The 15,949-nt window shown below is 36.8% G+C and overlaps 1 protein-coding gene across 1 annotated transcript; it reads right to left on the bottom strand.

Annotated features, from left to right (window-relative positions):
* Positions 1-3,775: 3,775 nt before the first annotated feature.
* On the bottom strand, positions 3,776-8,934 carry LOC144975955 (small ribosomal subunit protein uS12). Its single transcript, XM_078920191.1, has 4 exons — positions 8,801-8,934; positions 6,329-6,488; positions 4,967-5,087; positions 3,776-3,955 (listed from the first exon to the last, which is right to left on the bottom strand). Exons 1-4 carry the CDS (start codon positions 8,802-8,804, stop codon positions 3,809-3,811), a joined length of 432 nt encoding a protein of 143 aa, XP_078776317.1. The 5' UTR covers positions 8,805-8,934; the 3' UTR covers positions 3,776-3,808.
* Positions 8,935-15,949: the final 7,015 nt, after the last annotated feature.

Raw genomic sequence — 15,949 nt, 5'->3', positions numbered from 1 at the left:
ACTAAACACATATTTTCTCTATCTTTTCCTGTAACAATCCAATTAAACTATATGTATAGAATTGTTATTATTGTATTGGGCGCTACTATTGTCTTGACTCACTTGTTATTAATACAGTTATAAGGGACCCTAAGGCAATTCTTAATCACCCCTAGATTAAACCTGAGCCGTTTGTGGTATAGGTTGAGTGGCGCAGCTGGTAACGAGAGCCATAGCGCGCATACTAATTCGAATCCAGACCATTGAGCTATCGGTTGGACTCGGTCCCACAAAAATAACACACAACCTGCCACAGGTACCTAAAAATGAATACCACCAAATCAGTATCCACAAACTTCCACTTGAATAATCGAGAGGCAACAAAAGAACTGAAGATCACAGCCGACAACTCAATACTACCCCCCTGACCCCAATCCTAAATACCTTGGCATTACATTGGACAGACAACTAAACTATCGCAAACACATTGAAGGAACTGCAAATAAAATCGCAAAAAGAAACAGCCTGGTGAGAAAACTCGCAACTACCACCTGGGGAGCCTCACCACAGGTGCTGAGAACGTCTGCTTTGGCACTGTGCTATAGTGTGGGAGAATACTGTGCCCCTGTTTGGATGAGGAGCCCACATGTAAATCGCACTGACATCCAATTAAGAGAATCAATGAGAATTATAACAGGATGACTCATTCAAGTCAACTCCAACTCAGTGGCTCCCAACACTGAGCGGCATTGCACCACCGAGTTTAAGACGACAACAACAAGATGCTAATCAAAGGATGCATGCATGGCAGACTTCAGTGTGGAGGAAAACTGGAGAGAAATGTGGAACAGGGAAACGCCAAAAGGAGGAAACATCATTAAAGAGCCAACAAAAAGAGTGCCTGCATTCAATAACGCCAGGAAATACCACCTCTTAACTGGACATGGCAGAACTGCATCAAATATGTGCAGATGGAAACAGTGATACCTGCCAGAAATGTCAGGCAGCCCCACAGACCAGCGATCACATCGTCCACTGTCCAGTCACTAAACTTGAAGGTGGCTACGAAACCATCCTTAGGGCGGAGGAAGACTTTAGAAGCTGGGTTGACGAAATACATTTGGAGGTGTAGCCATACGCTACTACTACTAATCCGAAAGTGCCGTGATTTTAGTCTCGGACTTGCACAGACAGCTCACATGAAATCCGATTTTTTCAAGTCAGAGATTGACGGCTCGTCCGCGTTCATGAAGGAACAATCCCGATTGAAGTCGGGATTACATTTTTCCCGACCTCACCCCCAACTAAAATCGCAGTGATCAGGTAGCTGGGTCTGTTTGATCTAGTGGCTAGTGGATCTATCCAAGTATAGTGAGCAATTGCTGTTGTCCATTTAACTCTGTAGAGACCGGGATGACTCCACGAACCTTAAGGAGACCGCGTGGCTCAGCGGTACGGGAGATTTAGTTGTTAATATTTCCCAGTATGACATGCATTCCAACCCAAGAAGCAATTTTGTTGCTCGCATTTGCACACTTCAATTCAAAATGGCTGTCTTTATTTCACAGCGCTCACATCAAAATTACTGTTCAGTAATGTCAGCGCCAGTAAAAACGAAGATCAGTCAAAAAGATTAAGAGCACCTTTATGGAGAGAAAAAGAAACCTACCCTACCACACCCCCCTCAGCAACAGACAACAGATTCTGTACAGGGCTCAGGTGAAACTAACGGTCTCACTCCAGAACAAAACACCAAGTCAATAAAAAAAAGAAAAGAAACAGGACAACAAATGAGATGGAAAGTCAACCGGCCCAGAGACACCACCCCCATTCGCCAAGGATTCAAACCACCACTGTCCAACACAATCACCTTAATAATAAGTCCTAAACTGTGCCAGAGCAGAAAGATTAATTCAAGAGAAAAAAAGAAAACATCCCAAAAAAAAATCAACCTGTACCAGCACAGACCACCCGATTACCTCAAAAAAATATAATATAAAAAAGACCCACCTCAGGGGATTCATATTCCCCAGGTGCACGAGCGAATGTTCAGAGGGATCAATTTGACTGAGACTGATGCTAACCTAAAACAAGTATCCCTCACATCACTTAACATTAAGCAATACGTCGGAATGCCACCACCACCACTTATTAAAAAGCAAACTTTCACAGCAACCGATTCACAGTAAGTAAAGGGAACCGTATTGATCAAAGGTAATTACATACAGTGTATATCTAATCCTGCTGGCTCCCCCTGTCCAACTGCTCTAATAATATACATGGGTCATTTAAGCACCAGTGATTGGGTCTGTTAAATCTGGTGGAGATTACTTTGCGATAGAATTGCGTGTAATTCCCTAAACTTGCAAGTAATTGTTTTTACGATCATGAATGCTTTAGAAACCAAGATGAAACTCCAGCTATGCAGTTTGTGAGGGTTTTACGGCGCATGCAACACATTTAGGTCATATCAGCGCCAGTAAAAAGGATGAAAATTGGATAGTGAAAAGATTCTAGATGTACAATTAAAAGGACTTGAGGAAAAGTAAGACAAAGGGCAGTGGTTCAAATAGGGAACAGATGTAGATTCCAAGAGCACACCATCAATGTACTTAGATCACCTAAATGTATCACCCTGACACCAGCACAAGATCCCACTAAGAGGAATACAATCAAATGTTTACATTATACATTCAAAATAATAAATATAACAATACATAACAGAGAGATGATTTACAAGGAAAAAAATATCACCTCCCAAAACAATATGCATTTGACTGTTTGCCTCCCAGCCAGGATAAGGACTAAACTAATTCTCATTCCAAGACAAAGACAGAATGCAAATTGGTAAACGGATAGAAGGGGATAGAATACACAGTAAGTGCCACCCTGCCCACTATGGGAGGCCAGGAACCCCACCCAGCCAGCTATGCAGGCTACTTAGCCACGTGACATAGGATCAACTCTACTCAAACCCATACATTTACACAACCCAACATACAGGGTTACTCAAGCTCAAATCTAAATTCTCTTGATATAATCTCCATCTGGTGTATGCACATAGAAAAAGTATCAAATGAAAGATACTTATTTAATGCATTACTGTTATCCATAATAGAATAAAAGAAATTGACTTCCTGTGGTGTCGAACATTTCAGGTGTTTATCTATAATGCTTACTGAATTGTGGTCCTATGAAACTTGACGAATCAACTAGAATAACCTTGTACAGAAAAAAAACAACAAAATGTTAGGAGACTGAACGCCACCATTCCAGGTCAAGGGACAGACCCCCCCCCCCCCCCCCCCACAATGGGAAGTCTCAATTCATCCACAAAGATAAAGGACTCCATATAATACTAGGGACAGAAAGATGCATAGAAAGGGTCAACTGATACCGGTTACGAAACCCTACCAATCACCCAAGAAACCACCTACACAGTGAAAGAAAGTTTTTCAGATCTTTAACACCTGAGCTGTCAGACCATGAGATGGATCATTGAAGCAACAATGTACAAATGACACATTACCTGAACCTGGTATATATTGGAGTATATAAAGAATTAAAAGTTAAAAATACGAAAAGGAATCAGTGAACAAAGATTTATCAAAAGTGTCAAATAAAAAATAAAAAATCATATTTCTGGACATTATAAATTCAAATTCACTGTTCGATCTAGCTAATCCTGACGTTAATAATACCAGATAGAGGCAGTAGGCCATAAATAGAAACTTGCTTTAACACAACGCCCAATGAGTTTTGTTTGTTATGAAATGAAGACTCAGACAAGTACAACTAATTTATGACATTTTTATTAATTAAAACAAACTTAAGATCGAGGACGTTCTTTCTTTCCCCTGAACAAAGCCCATAGAGAGACGTTGGCAACCTTGACAATCTTGAATCTGACACCAGGAATATCTCCAACAGCATGGCCTTTACGACCGAATCCAGATACCAAGACCTCGTCGTTTTCCTGAATAGGAAAAAAAGAGACATCATTATGAATCATTATTACAAACATTGCAAGGGGTGTATACTTACCAGACATCGAAACAAGTCCTAAGTAGCTGTATCTGCAGTAGACCCCCCCCCCCCCCCCACAAATCCAACTAATGACTAACACATTACTCTTTGTTGTTAGAATTTCACTCAAAGGCTTACAAATTATTTTATTTAAAATACCCACACAAAACAAAAAAAATCATATAACAGAACAAAATGGAGAGATGATTTATAAGGGAGAGAAAAAAAAATCATGTCATCCAGAACTCTAAATTGTGTCCCCTCTGCCAAGCCATTGACAAAAACAAGTTATCACATTCTACGGAAAAAAAAGAAAGAAAAAAAAAAAAAAAAAAAAGGGGGGGGGGTCTAAGATACAGCCAATGACATCCCTGCCCACTATGGAAGGACAAAAGACCTCACTCAAATCAAGCCAAAGATCAGCACATACAGAATATTAAACATACTAATACAGTTCACCTGAACCAATGGCCTGCAGTAAGATGCCAGTCTTAGGTCAAGGCCATGCAATGTTGAGCTTGGTGTATATTGAATCTGCCCTCGAAGTGTCCCTGGGTAAGGCATCATTACACCAGCCAATCTAGTATTTGTTCTTATGTTTGACTTTAGGTGGTTTTGGCCTTGTGACATTTCTAGAGCAGATAGACCCTAAACAGGCAGTTGTAAATAAATTAGCTCCTCACTCATGAAGCATACAACCCTAGTGAGATTGTGGAAATCTGTACTATACAAATGTACACGAGGTCAAAAGTGTATTAACATCAATATGAAGTGGAAATTATTTTCTTCTAGTCATAAAATGCTCAAAGTTGAATGCTGAAAAATCCTGCCTTTTTGGTGGAGAAGCCATTCTAACATGTTAAACATGATGTTTATGTACTTTGTTCAAATGCGAAAGAAGGATTCCAAGAACATTTTAAAAACATTGTTCAATTCATGGCACAATATAAAAGACACCTACCTCTACAAAGTTCAAACAACCATCATGGGGGACGAAAGCTGTGATTTTCTTTCCGTTCTTGATAAGCTGTACCCTGACACACTTACGGATAGCAGAGTTAGGCTGTTTTGCCTCAACACCACTGAAATAAAAAAAAGGAAAACCACGATTTAGAAGATGAAGTAAAAAAAAAAGGAAAATTTGATTACCCAAAGGAGGAATTATCTCATTCTAGAAAAAAAAAGTGCAAAATAATGCTTCTATGGTTAAAAATGTAATTAAAAATTTTCCATGCCGTTTGAAAAGTAAAAGAAACACTTCTTTCTCATTTTAAAAAAAAAAAAAGATCCTGATTTAAAGTTAACGTTTATAGTAAAGTTAGCAGCAATCAGAAATGGAAATGAGAACTAATCTCTATTGAGTATTCAAGAGAGGACAAGATTTTCTATCACCAAACATAGCCAGGGAATCAGAAGAAAATGAAAGTAACATAGGTAGCAGAGCAATAACCGAACAGTTCCTACTCATTCCAAGAGTTCATATTAAATTTAAAAAAAAAAAAAAAAACATTCCAAGAGGATAAGACATCTTATGTTAAAAAAAAAAAGAGCAGGTCAAATTTAATTTCTATGACAACATGCTGCATTAAATCCTACAATTTAGTTTCCAGCATGAAAGAAATTATGATGCATGATTATAATTGACTAGATAGATGCTGACAAAGCAGTCCAGACTGAAATGGTGTTACATAGACTATGATTTGAATGCAAAGCTTTGAGTTCATTAATATTACTATTAAGACTGATAGCTTAGTTTTCAAATTGAAAATTAGTGTTTTCTCACACGATAAACTGTAGAGATGATATTTCCAATATAATATCTTCAAAAAGATGTTAAGGATGAAAGTAGGGATTATACCAGCAGACAACCCAACTATTCTGAACAATGTGTAGAATTACAAAAATTTGTCTCCAATTTCTGAACTTCATGAGCATCTCTTCGTCATTGAACTTTATTGAAAATGAAAGGTGATGCCAGACTATATTAGTTTTAAGGATTTTGAAGTGATAATTAATCCATGTGAGGGTGAATTGTTGATTTGATAAAGTCACCCATATCGACTACAATTTTATCTCTCCAAAAATACGAATATTTTGATTTTCAAGTAGACAGGTCTGTATCAGAGGATAAAGCATTCACGGAAAGACATGTTACTAGTTAATCTATCAAATTATGTAATTTAACAAGATATTTCAATTCAAGCTGGCAACAGTTGTAGTCTACAGATCAGAAATACCAAAGTGGCAATAAACGACAGGTGAGCGGGACTACAGTGACACAGATTCAGTCTGCTATTCGACAAATTACTGACTGAAAACTTACATCTTTTCCAAAACAATGCCTTTGGCGTGGGAAGATCCTCCAAAGGGATTGGCCTTCCATCTTGTACCCAAATGGGCCTTTTTGTAATCTTTATCATGCCATAATGATTCACGACGTTTGTTCCTCAGCTTGCGAGCACAACGCAATCCCATAGGCTTACCTGTAGGATGATGTAACAAAAATGATTAAATTGAAACTAAGCAGTATCTTAAGAACTTTTCAATTTTCAATTTAACTCACGCTAAGGAATTTAACTTCATATTCTGGGAGGGCAAAGTAGGAGAAATAATGGGATTATCCAAAAAAAAAAATTCATTAGCATCTAGCAAAAAAAAAAAAATTATTAGTTCATAGATCATAAGGAACGCAAAGATATTAGGAGCAATTCACATGTCTGTCTTCCCGATCTAATCAAATCACAACATCTAAAAACACACGGCATTGCATTGAAAATGAAATATAAATAAATTCCCTTTATTAATCCCCTAGGGGTAATTAGTCGTTTAGTCTACTACTCGGTACTTTGGTAAAAAAATTCAAATTGGGTAGAGTCATCATTATAAAGAGCTTTACAACGTCAACATGAGTCTAATGGTACCAAAAGTGAAAATCACAGCCACCCACCACCAGGCCATTTATCAGCTCACTGCTGGAGTGCCAAATGGACGTTTACCAAAGTACCTACTACTATTACTATTCCAAGGGAAGACTGAAATAACCCAGTCAGGAATTAGTATATTCATATCCTCCCATTTCTTTGTTTCAACTTATTAACTTAATATATAAATCAGACCAAAAACATCTTAAAACATGTCCTAAATCTAGAACCAGAAAGTCTACAAGTTGAAATTGAAAGCTGTCCACATAGTGGCATATCTAAATCTATGGGTACTATTGGTAGGCACTTTGATAAAATTTTCAAAACTCAAAATATCTCGATTTGACTCAGTCAGGGGGATGGGACTTGAAAAAACATAAAATTTGATACCTTATTTGTTTCTCTACGACCTACGGTTCCAGAGTTATTTATATTTTTCTACTGAATTTTTTTGTCAACTTTACAGAGAGAATCTGTGATCTCACTGCTGCCTCAAAACCAGCATCTCGCGGCGATCGGGAAATTTTGAGTCTTGCAGTCAACATGGCCCACTTATTGTTTTCAGTAATTTTGTTTCAATTAAAAAATAAATGGCAAGTGTTAGATATCATATTAAAGATCAGAAAATAAGCTTTTATTTCATTAAATCATTTTCATGTATGGAAAGTTTGGAAAAAATTAATGATAAACGAAAATGGAAAAAAATATAAGGTTTTTGTCCTAAAAAGTGGGGTTGGTGGCGGAAAAAATAAAATAATGAGCGAGTATATCAATTTTTATGAAATTTGGCAGAGATGTTCTTCAATGAATTGTCTATCGATGTATGAAGTATAATTAAAATGTATCCATAATTTAAAAAGTTGTTATAATTCAAAAATTTATAAATTTTTATTACATAAGTTTTCTGAGAAATACAATCAGGAATTGAGAATGAAATACACCGTTAGAAAGCTTGTTTTGTGCCCTTTATAATGATACCAAAATTAGTCACATGGGTTCACAAATAACGCCATGGTGACCAACACAGTAAAGGGTCAAAAATAAAGTTCCAAAAAACGAGTTTCACCTTACAGTGAGCCTATCGGCGGCCACTGGACTGGAGTTATCAAAGTGCCTACATTACTATTGGGAGGCATTCTGAAAGCTCCTCGTGTTAGTATCTTATATGCCATGCATTTCAATTCGTCAATATATTGTAGCATTTAAAAACTCAAGATCAAACCTTGATAGATTATTGGGAAAGCTTAAATTTAAACTATCGCAGTAATAAAAATGGGAGAACTGTGACTGTGACACATTCATTAAGCCCATCATTTAAGTGCCAATTATTATCTTCAAAGCTTGATTTTTTTTTTACTGTGTTGTTATAAATATCAGTTTGAAAAAAAGATCTGTGATTAGAATGGTCATCCCTTTCATTGTTCATTATTCAAGGAGGTGCCTTTCACTTTCAATTTCAATGTGTGTGACCGATCATTCACCACACACGCAGTCAATGACAATGGTCAATATGACAATTACAACAAAGACTTTTGGTGTTTTTGGACGGCTGGAAAATGTTAATGATCCTAATTCTATATTACCTGCAGAAAAGAATCAAAATGCGAAACTGGATCATAGAGAAAATTAATAAAAAGCGAAATTGCACAAGTCCAAGATTGGAGCCAAGGCCAAGAGTAAGCAGAAAGAAGAGCCTGGCCGGTAACCACAATTTACTCTACTTACAGTGAATAAATGACGAACATGCGTCAAATAATAACACCAAATTATGAATACATTAAAAAATATATGCTAACTATTAAAATAAAACAATTGTAAACTAAATAAAACAATAAATAATGAAAATAACCACACGTGGAAGTTTAGTAACTCACCCATGTTTGCTGATTTTAGTGAGAAAGGAAGTGGTAGGAAATCTCGTTCAACTTGTTATAAAATGAGACTGCAAGACCGGAAACGAGAGTTAACAAAGCTTGTGACTTTAGATGTGGAGGGCACTAATCAATAATGAGTAGTCGAGTCTAATGAATGAAGAATGTAACCAGTATTCACTCCTCTCCAAGGACAAAACTGAACATAAATAAATAAATAAATAAAATAATTTTTCAAAAAACAAAACATAAAAAAACAGTGCCACACGAGGAAGAGATAAAAATGTTTAAAATACCCTCCCCCACATACACCAAAAAAATCGAGGTTGGGTGAATATTTTGGATGATTGTTTTCTAATAGAACAGTAAAGGAAGGTGCCCCAAACGTAAACAAGGTCTAGAAGCACGTGGCAGACCACATGTTCCTGTCTTGACAGCTCACGTTCCAATGTAAATTATAGAAAAAAATAACCTTTAAAATTTGGCTGTTATGTGGCAAAAGAAACACATATTCATAAATACTCGATCACGCGTCAAATAATATCTAAATATTGATTTTTTATTAAACAAATCGTAAAATTTATCAAAAATTACTGTCGGTCTATTTTTAGACCACGGTCAATCTCATTCTCCAAAATCAATGCGCTTGTGTGAACAAAACAAGAACTATTTGAAATCTGGTTTTCGGAATAATTTAGCCATATACAAAGAATTTAAATAAATAACTATTTTATTTGTACGTATTTGTTTTTAACTGACTGAGTATTATCTACAATTTGAACGACAAAAACGGGAGACCTGTTTTGTGCGCAACGTTGTCCGGCTGCTAAAGTTCCTAATCACCAGAAAAGAATGGCAGTCCAACTCATGCAAAGGTAAGATGCCAATTTCAGTGTTTGAGTTTGTAATTTGTATCGATTGGTTTTGAGAGAAGGAAACGATTTAGTTCAATGTTAATCCATAATAGCGTTCGGGTATTTAACTTTGGATGTCTCACCGGCATAATTTTAGAATGCTTTGTTTATTTGTTTTCATTTCACTTCGCAATTTGACTGCTGTCAGTCATTACAAATTACAGTTACAGTTACAGTACAGCTTCACTCGCCGATTCTCACTTACAGAGTTTACGTTTCCTTCACTCATGTCTGCTTCATGCTCATTCAGTGAGTGATTCGAATACTACTCTGTGAGAGAACACACTTTTCGTAATTTATGACATTTTATGGGTAACGTTTACAGTCTAGAACGTGTGTCAGTGTCAGCGTCAGTCATAACTTGACCGAAAAAAAAAAACAGAAAGGAACAAAAAAAAGAGCAGACACCCCCTCCTCAGTAGTTGAAATCTCAACAAAAGTTGTTTTTTTAAATCCTCATCTTTCGTGGCGCGTAGCTTTCACCGCTTGTCATATTTTATTGACTCTCGCTCTTTCCTGACCTGATAATAATAATAGATTTCGAAACAGTCTTCATTCTCTCATTATCTATTCATGACTGGAACTGGAAAAGGAACAAGACAAAGGGTCTCTGCCACCGATTTTCAATATCTTGTGTTGTTTGAGGGATTTAAGTTGGTAGCCGTTTTTGCCACATAAGACTTGTTGTTATTGTTTTTGCTGAGAGTCGATGGGATAAGGAATGGCAGAGAGGGAGGAAGGGGTGAAAAAATGAGAATGTCTGGGAAAAGAAAATGTCCCACTCAACCCCTTCTCGCATCTTTGATATTTGGCAGGTGTCAAACTACATGTATGACGTTTTGGATCTTCCAAGCCGTTTCGCCTTATTTGGTCGGTAGCTCTGTGAAAGAAAACATACAATTGTAAAATGCAGGGAGTGCGGTCTGATATTTTCGTCGTCGCTATGATTATTCCCAGACAGGGTCTGCCAATAACGAAAATTGGTTATTCCCAGACCGATAGAGGAAAAAAAAAACAATATTTTTTTATTTAAAAAAAAAATAAAAACAATTTTAAGAAATTCATGCTCAGAAACGGAACAAGGCCAAACAAAAAAGGATAAAAGAATAGACTCGCTCCAAAAAAAAAAAAAGATTTAAAAAAAAAAAGGGGGGGGGGGGGGGGGGGGGGGGAGGCGATTGAATGAATCTGTGCAGCTAAAATGAGCAACGAGTTTCCTTGGCTCAAGAGGAATGAAAATGAAAAAAAACTGTGTTTAAGTTTTTGTATGAGTGTTGTGGGGGGTCGTGGGGTTTTGTTACAGTTTTATACTTATAGATAGAATGCGGTTGGCCAAGGAGTTCACAACATTGCCATCCGGAAGTATAACGGACCAACACACAAACTCTGTGTAACCATGAACTTTTATAGTCTGGTTAATACAGTTTAGTGAGAACAACTCACAAACGCGGATGGCAAAAACAATAACAAAGGCCTGAGTGACGTCATCTGCATACTATCTATACACATCCCTGTTAGTTCAATCTATTTTGGGGGTAATGATCAAGTGGGGCCTGGTCCCACAACTCTTTACGGATTTACCTTGGATTGAAATGAAAACTAAACCTCTCTGATTACTTTAGATTACCTAATTTTATTTCATACGTTTTTTTATGAAGAAGAAGCTTTTTAGGATTTTGTAATTCATAGGAAACACCATGATATGTGACATGATGTCTTATCTAAATTTTGCCTGAGGAATGATAAGCCAACAATTTTGAAAAGCTCTCTCTATTGATCGAATTATCAAAAATTTTATTTGTGATCAGATATTTTATTTGACTTTAAAGTGAAATCTAGAGGCATTAAAAAATATTCAATGTTTATTAGACTTTTCTTATGTGATCAAAAAGTTAAATACAGGAAATACTGATCAAATGAGTTCACCAGAAGGTAAATAAAAGCCCATTTTTTAAAAGCTAATCGACATTGGTTATGTAATCTTGCCTTCATGATCATAAATCTCTGATAAAATTAGACCTGACACAACGGTTTTAGTTTTAACAACCTAGTGGTATCTGAGTTCCAGGTCCATTATGTTTTCTAATGTTTTTATTGAATATAAGCAAACCATTAAGAAATAGGTCATGTCTATATATTCAACATTGAATGGTATTTCTTCTTACATTGAAATAAGTGGTTCTTTAGAGTAATAAGGCTCATGGAACTGGAGTTATTCCTGTTTCTGTAACATGAAGCAACAGACCTTAAATAGTGCTTGATAACTTTCTTTAAACAATAAATGGTATTTCATCTTACTTTGAAATAATTGGTCCTTTAGAGTCATAAGGCTCATGGAACTGGAGTTTTTCCTGTAACATGAAGCAACAGACTGTAACAAGTGCTTGATGAACTCTGAATAAGTTGCACATTTACATTTTACTTGTAGAGTTAGATCCAGTTATTCATTCAAACATTGCTATCTTAATTTCAAATTGGCATTTAATTAATAATAATAAATATAAAGTTAAATAAATCCAATGATAATAATTGATAAAATAAGATAATTATAACTTTTATTCATTGGTTGGTCCATATGAATTTTACTTTATGATTTTGTGTGAGATGATATTGCTTTTTATGGGACCATGGGAAAATGGTTTAGGATGCCATGCTTATCTTTTTTTTTCAGATCTAAATAACATTACAACAAGAATGAGTCTCTGCATTCCTTTAATTGTTCTGGAAGCATTGGCCTGCCTATACCATGGGAATTAAACAATTTATATTCAGGAAGAAGTATCATTTATTATTATTATTATCATCATCATCATCATTGAGTCATATCCTTCAAGATTATCAAAATGGCTTTCATTTGTTACTGTATCTTATAGAGTTCCTCATATATCATTATGGACCCTTCTATGTTTTTTTAATGGAATTAATGTTTTTATTCTATATTCTTCATAAAACCTCTCAGCTTTATTGACCTACCAAGTATAATCTAGAGACTAGAGAGCGGTGATTGAGAGAACAGGACCATATTTTGCTTTCGAGCGTTTCTTAATTTTAAAAGCAGCTTACTGTAGTTTGTAAAGATTTTAAAAAACTTTTTTCTAATGACAGCGTCTAATACACGTTAAAACCAATGCATTTCTATCCCGTTGTAATTTTTGGCAGTGGTATCTCCATTTTAATGGTATTGGCTCCTGTTTCTTTATACAAATGCCCTGTGAGCTTGTTATACACTCGAAAGAAACATTTACATAGGGAAGTCAAGAAGAATATAGCAAAAGAAACCTGCTTCCTTGGTTATGAATAAGAAATTTAAAAAGAAATAGGCAAATATCTCTTTATCTTGTCTACCATTTAACTTTCTAATTATTTTTAAAAGTTTATTATATCCTTTTCTATATTTATAATTTAATTTATCAACAAGATAAGAGTACTGATGAATCTATTTATGTAGCTGATTTGTAATGGTAGTAGAATTTGATAGATGGGACCATGTGATGTTGCATATCAGAACCTTTCTTAATCAAAGCTTTTGCTAAGGCTCTTAAATCACAGATTTAAAAAAATGGAACTACACAGTTTCAGTAATAATTATCAATTTTCTTTATTTTTTTTCTTTCTCTTTCACAGGATGAGAATACAAGCATACCTTTATAATGGAGAAACATCTTATCTATATTTTTAAAAATGATTTTCAGTTTGAATAACATGAATATGAATGAAATGACAATAAAAGTGATATAAATTTATAATCTGCTTTTAATTTATTTCGATTTCACAAGTTGTGTTATGGCCCTCAGATACGGCAGGACGGGTGAGACTGAGAACCAGTCCTCACAATAGCACTAGAGGTCTTGTATGCAAGATGTGATTTCCATTGATGCAGTTTAAAGACTGTCCTGTTTTATTCATTCTGGTGCACGCTGTAGGTTTTTTGGGGTTTTTTTTTTTTGTTTCTTGTTTTAAAGAAAGATTCTTTGGGCTTTTTTCTTCAATCTAAGACTTGATTGAATTCTGACTCAATGCAAATCAACTTTGTTCCAACTCCAACTCCTCAATTTCAAATTACAATGAACTTGTGCGCCCTTCCTTCTCTGTTAACCTACAGGTTATTGGATATGTAAGTTTAATACATTTACGTCTACCACAATGATAGACTAGCAATTTATCTAAATATCTTGCATTCGTCTTTTGTAATAACTTTTCATTCTGGGTTACACATGAAAGTTAGCAATGCCGGGTTACAAAAGTATTTTGATATTAAAAAGATCATCATCCTAACATTCTAATCTTAATCTTTGTCATCTTACTTTTTTTTTTATATGTTGCCAGGTGTAAGACTTATTAATTTTGCAAGTCATCATCATCATAGCTTGTCGCACCAACACCAAACTCACTCCACAGCATTGGGGAGCAGACTCTTAGGTCATGGTCAGTGCAGCTGAGCCCATCCTGGCATTCTCTAAGGATGTCTGCTCTGGGCATTCACATGTACACAAGCTAGTCTCAGCCAGCCCCCACTTTTTCATGCCACCAGTTGTTCTCACAAGTTTTGCCCGTGCTGTGTTCAGTGTTACCAATTCATTCCTGGGGAGCTCGGTTCCGTAGGACAGTTCTTCTCTCGGATCTCCAACAGCTTCATTTGCATGATTGTCCCACTCTGTGTGGAAATCCTGTATACAGCTGCATGGTCAGGGTTGATGCTTTCTTCCGTCATGAAGCTCTTTCTCGACTTCAGTCTACTTTTTATTGGGCTGTGGTCATGTTGGGGGTGCCTTGGGTCCATTTTCTGTTTATATTTCTGGGCTTTGGAAGCAGTGGCTCTTCGAATGTGGGGAGGTGCAATGCCAGCCAGCCGATGGAGGACTGGAACTGCAGTCGGTTTCAAGTTACTCTAATGATCCGGCAGGTGTTATTTTGACATGGCAGGATCTTACTCAGACTGGTGAGACCTTTTCGGCTGTTGAATAGCAGAGGGCTAGTATGGTTGTCCTGACTGTTTTCTGATCTGCTCCCCGTGTAAGTTTTTCTTCTCTTTTCTTAGGAAGTTGTTTCTTTTGGCCACCGTTGCTTTTGTTTTCTTTGCGTTCTGAGAAAAGGACATTGTGCGGTTTACGGTAACACCGAGGTACACGGGGAATGTGTTGTTCTCCAATATGTCCCCATTCCAGGAGATGTTCAGTTTCCTGTTTTCTTTAGACTTGGCGGCTCTTTATATGGAAAGCACACTCTTGAGTTTTTCCTGGGTTAGCATTTTGTGAGTTCTTTAAATGTGGGCTCAGAGAGTGGCTCCAGGACATCCGTTAGTCTCTCCTCAATGGTCTTGAAATCAGAGGCCTGGGACGCGAGACACAGATCATCAGCATATAGAAACCCCTGGATGTTCTCGAACTGAGGTTGGTCATTGGTATAAACGTTGAAAAGGATAGGTGCAATTACCGATCCTTGAGGGAGTCCGTTCTTTTGTGATCTGCTTTTCTTCCCATCCATTTCCACAAAAAAGTGATGGTTTGACATAAGGGATTTTATTATTGCAACTATTTTTGTGTTACGAGTTACCCTTGCAACCTTTAGGAGCAGTTTCCTGTGATTTACTGTGTCATAGGCAGCTGCCAGGTCCACGAACACAGTTCATGTAATTTGTTTGTTCTCGTAGAGATGACTGATCCTACCTCAATGGCGATTGGTCCGGATTGTGATTTTGGTATGGGGTTGCCGACAGTTTTTGACATGGCTGGAAGACACAAATGCAGGGTCTGGGTTGTAACCTGTTCTCCAGCGAGCGCTTGAAAAGGATGATTCATGCGTCATAGAAGAGTGTCAGATTATATTGGTCAGCCCATTCCTCAACAGTATCTACATCTTCGTTGTTCTCATTGTATCCCCATTTGGTGCTGTGGCTGTTAAAGTCACCTATCACAATCATTGGTTTCTCACTAGTGGTGGATGTAACTGGCCACTTGAATGGCGTTGGTGGAGGTTTGTTGACAGATATCACATTGAAGTGTCTGCCTTCAATTCTGAGAATTTCCACCTCACTTACTGTCATGTCCTGGTTGTATGTCACTATTGATTTGTCTTTGACTTTGATGTAGTTAACGCTACCGTGAATGTTGCTTTCATGTTGTATGACTAAATGCATGCCAGGGATGTTTAGTGCCACGGTCTTGTGCGTCTCTTGTAGACAGAGTTGCGTCGCTGGAGGCCGATTGCTACAACACACACAACACCAACATTTTGCAAG

The sequence above is a fragment of the Berghia stephanieae genome, chromosome 6 (genome assembly GCF_034508935.2).
Source record: "Berghia stephanieae isolate SIO BIC M18660-M18661 chromosome 6, UCSD_Bste_1.3, whole genome shotgun sequence".
Lineage (NCBI taxonomy): Eukaryota > Metazoa > Mollusca > Gastropoda > Nudibranchia > Aeolidiidae > Berghia > Berghia stephanieae.
This window is presented reverse-complemented; position numbering and strand designations above follow the sequence as displayed.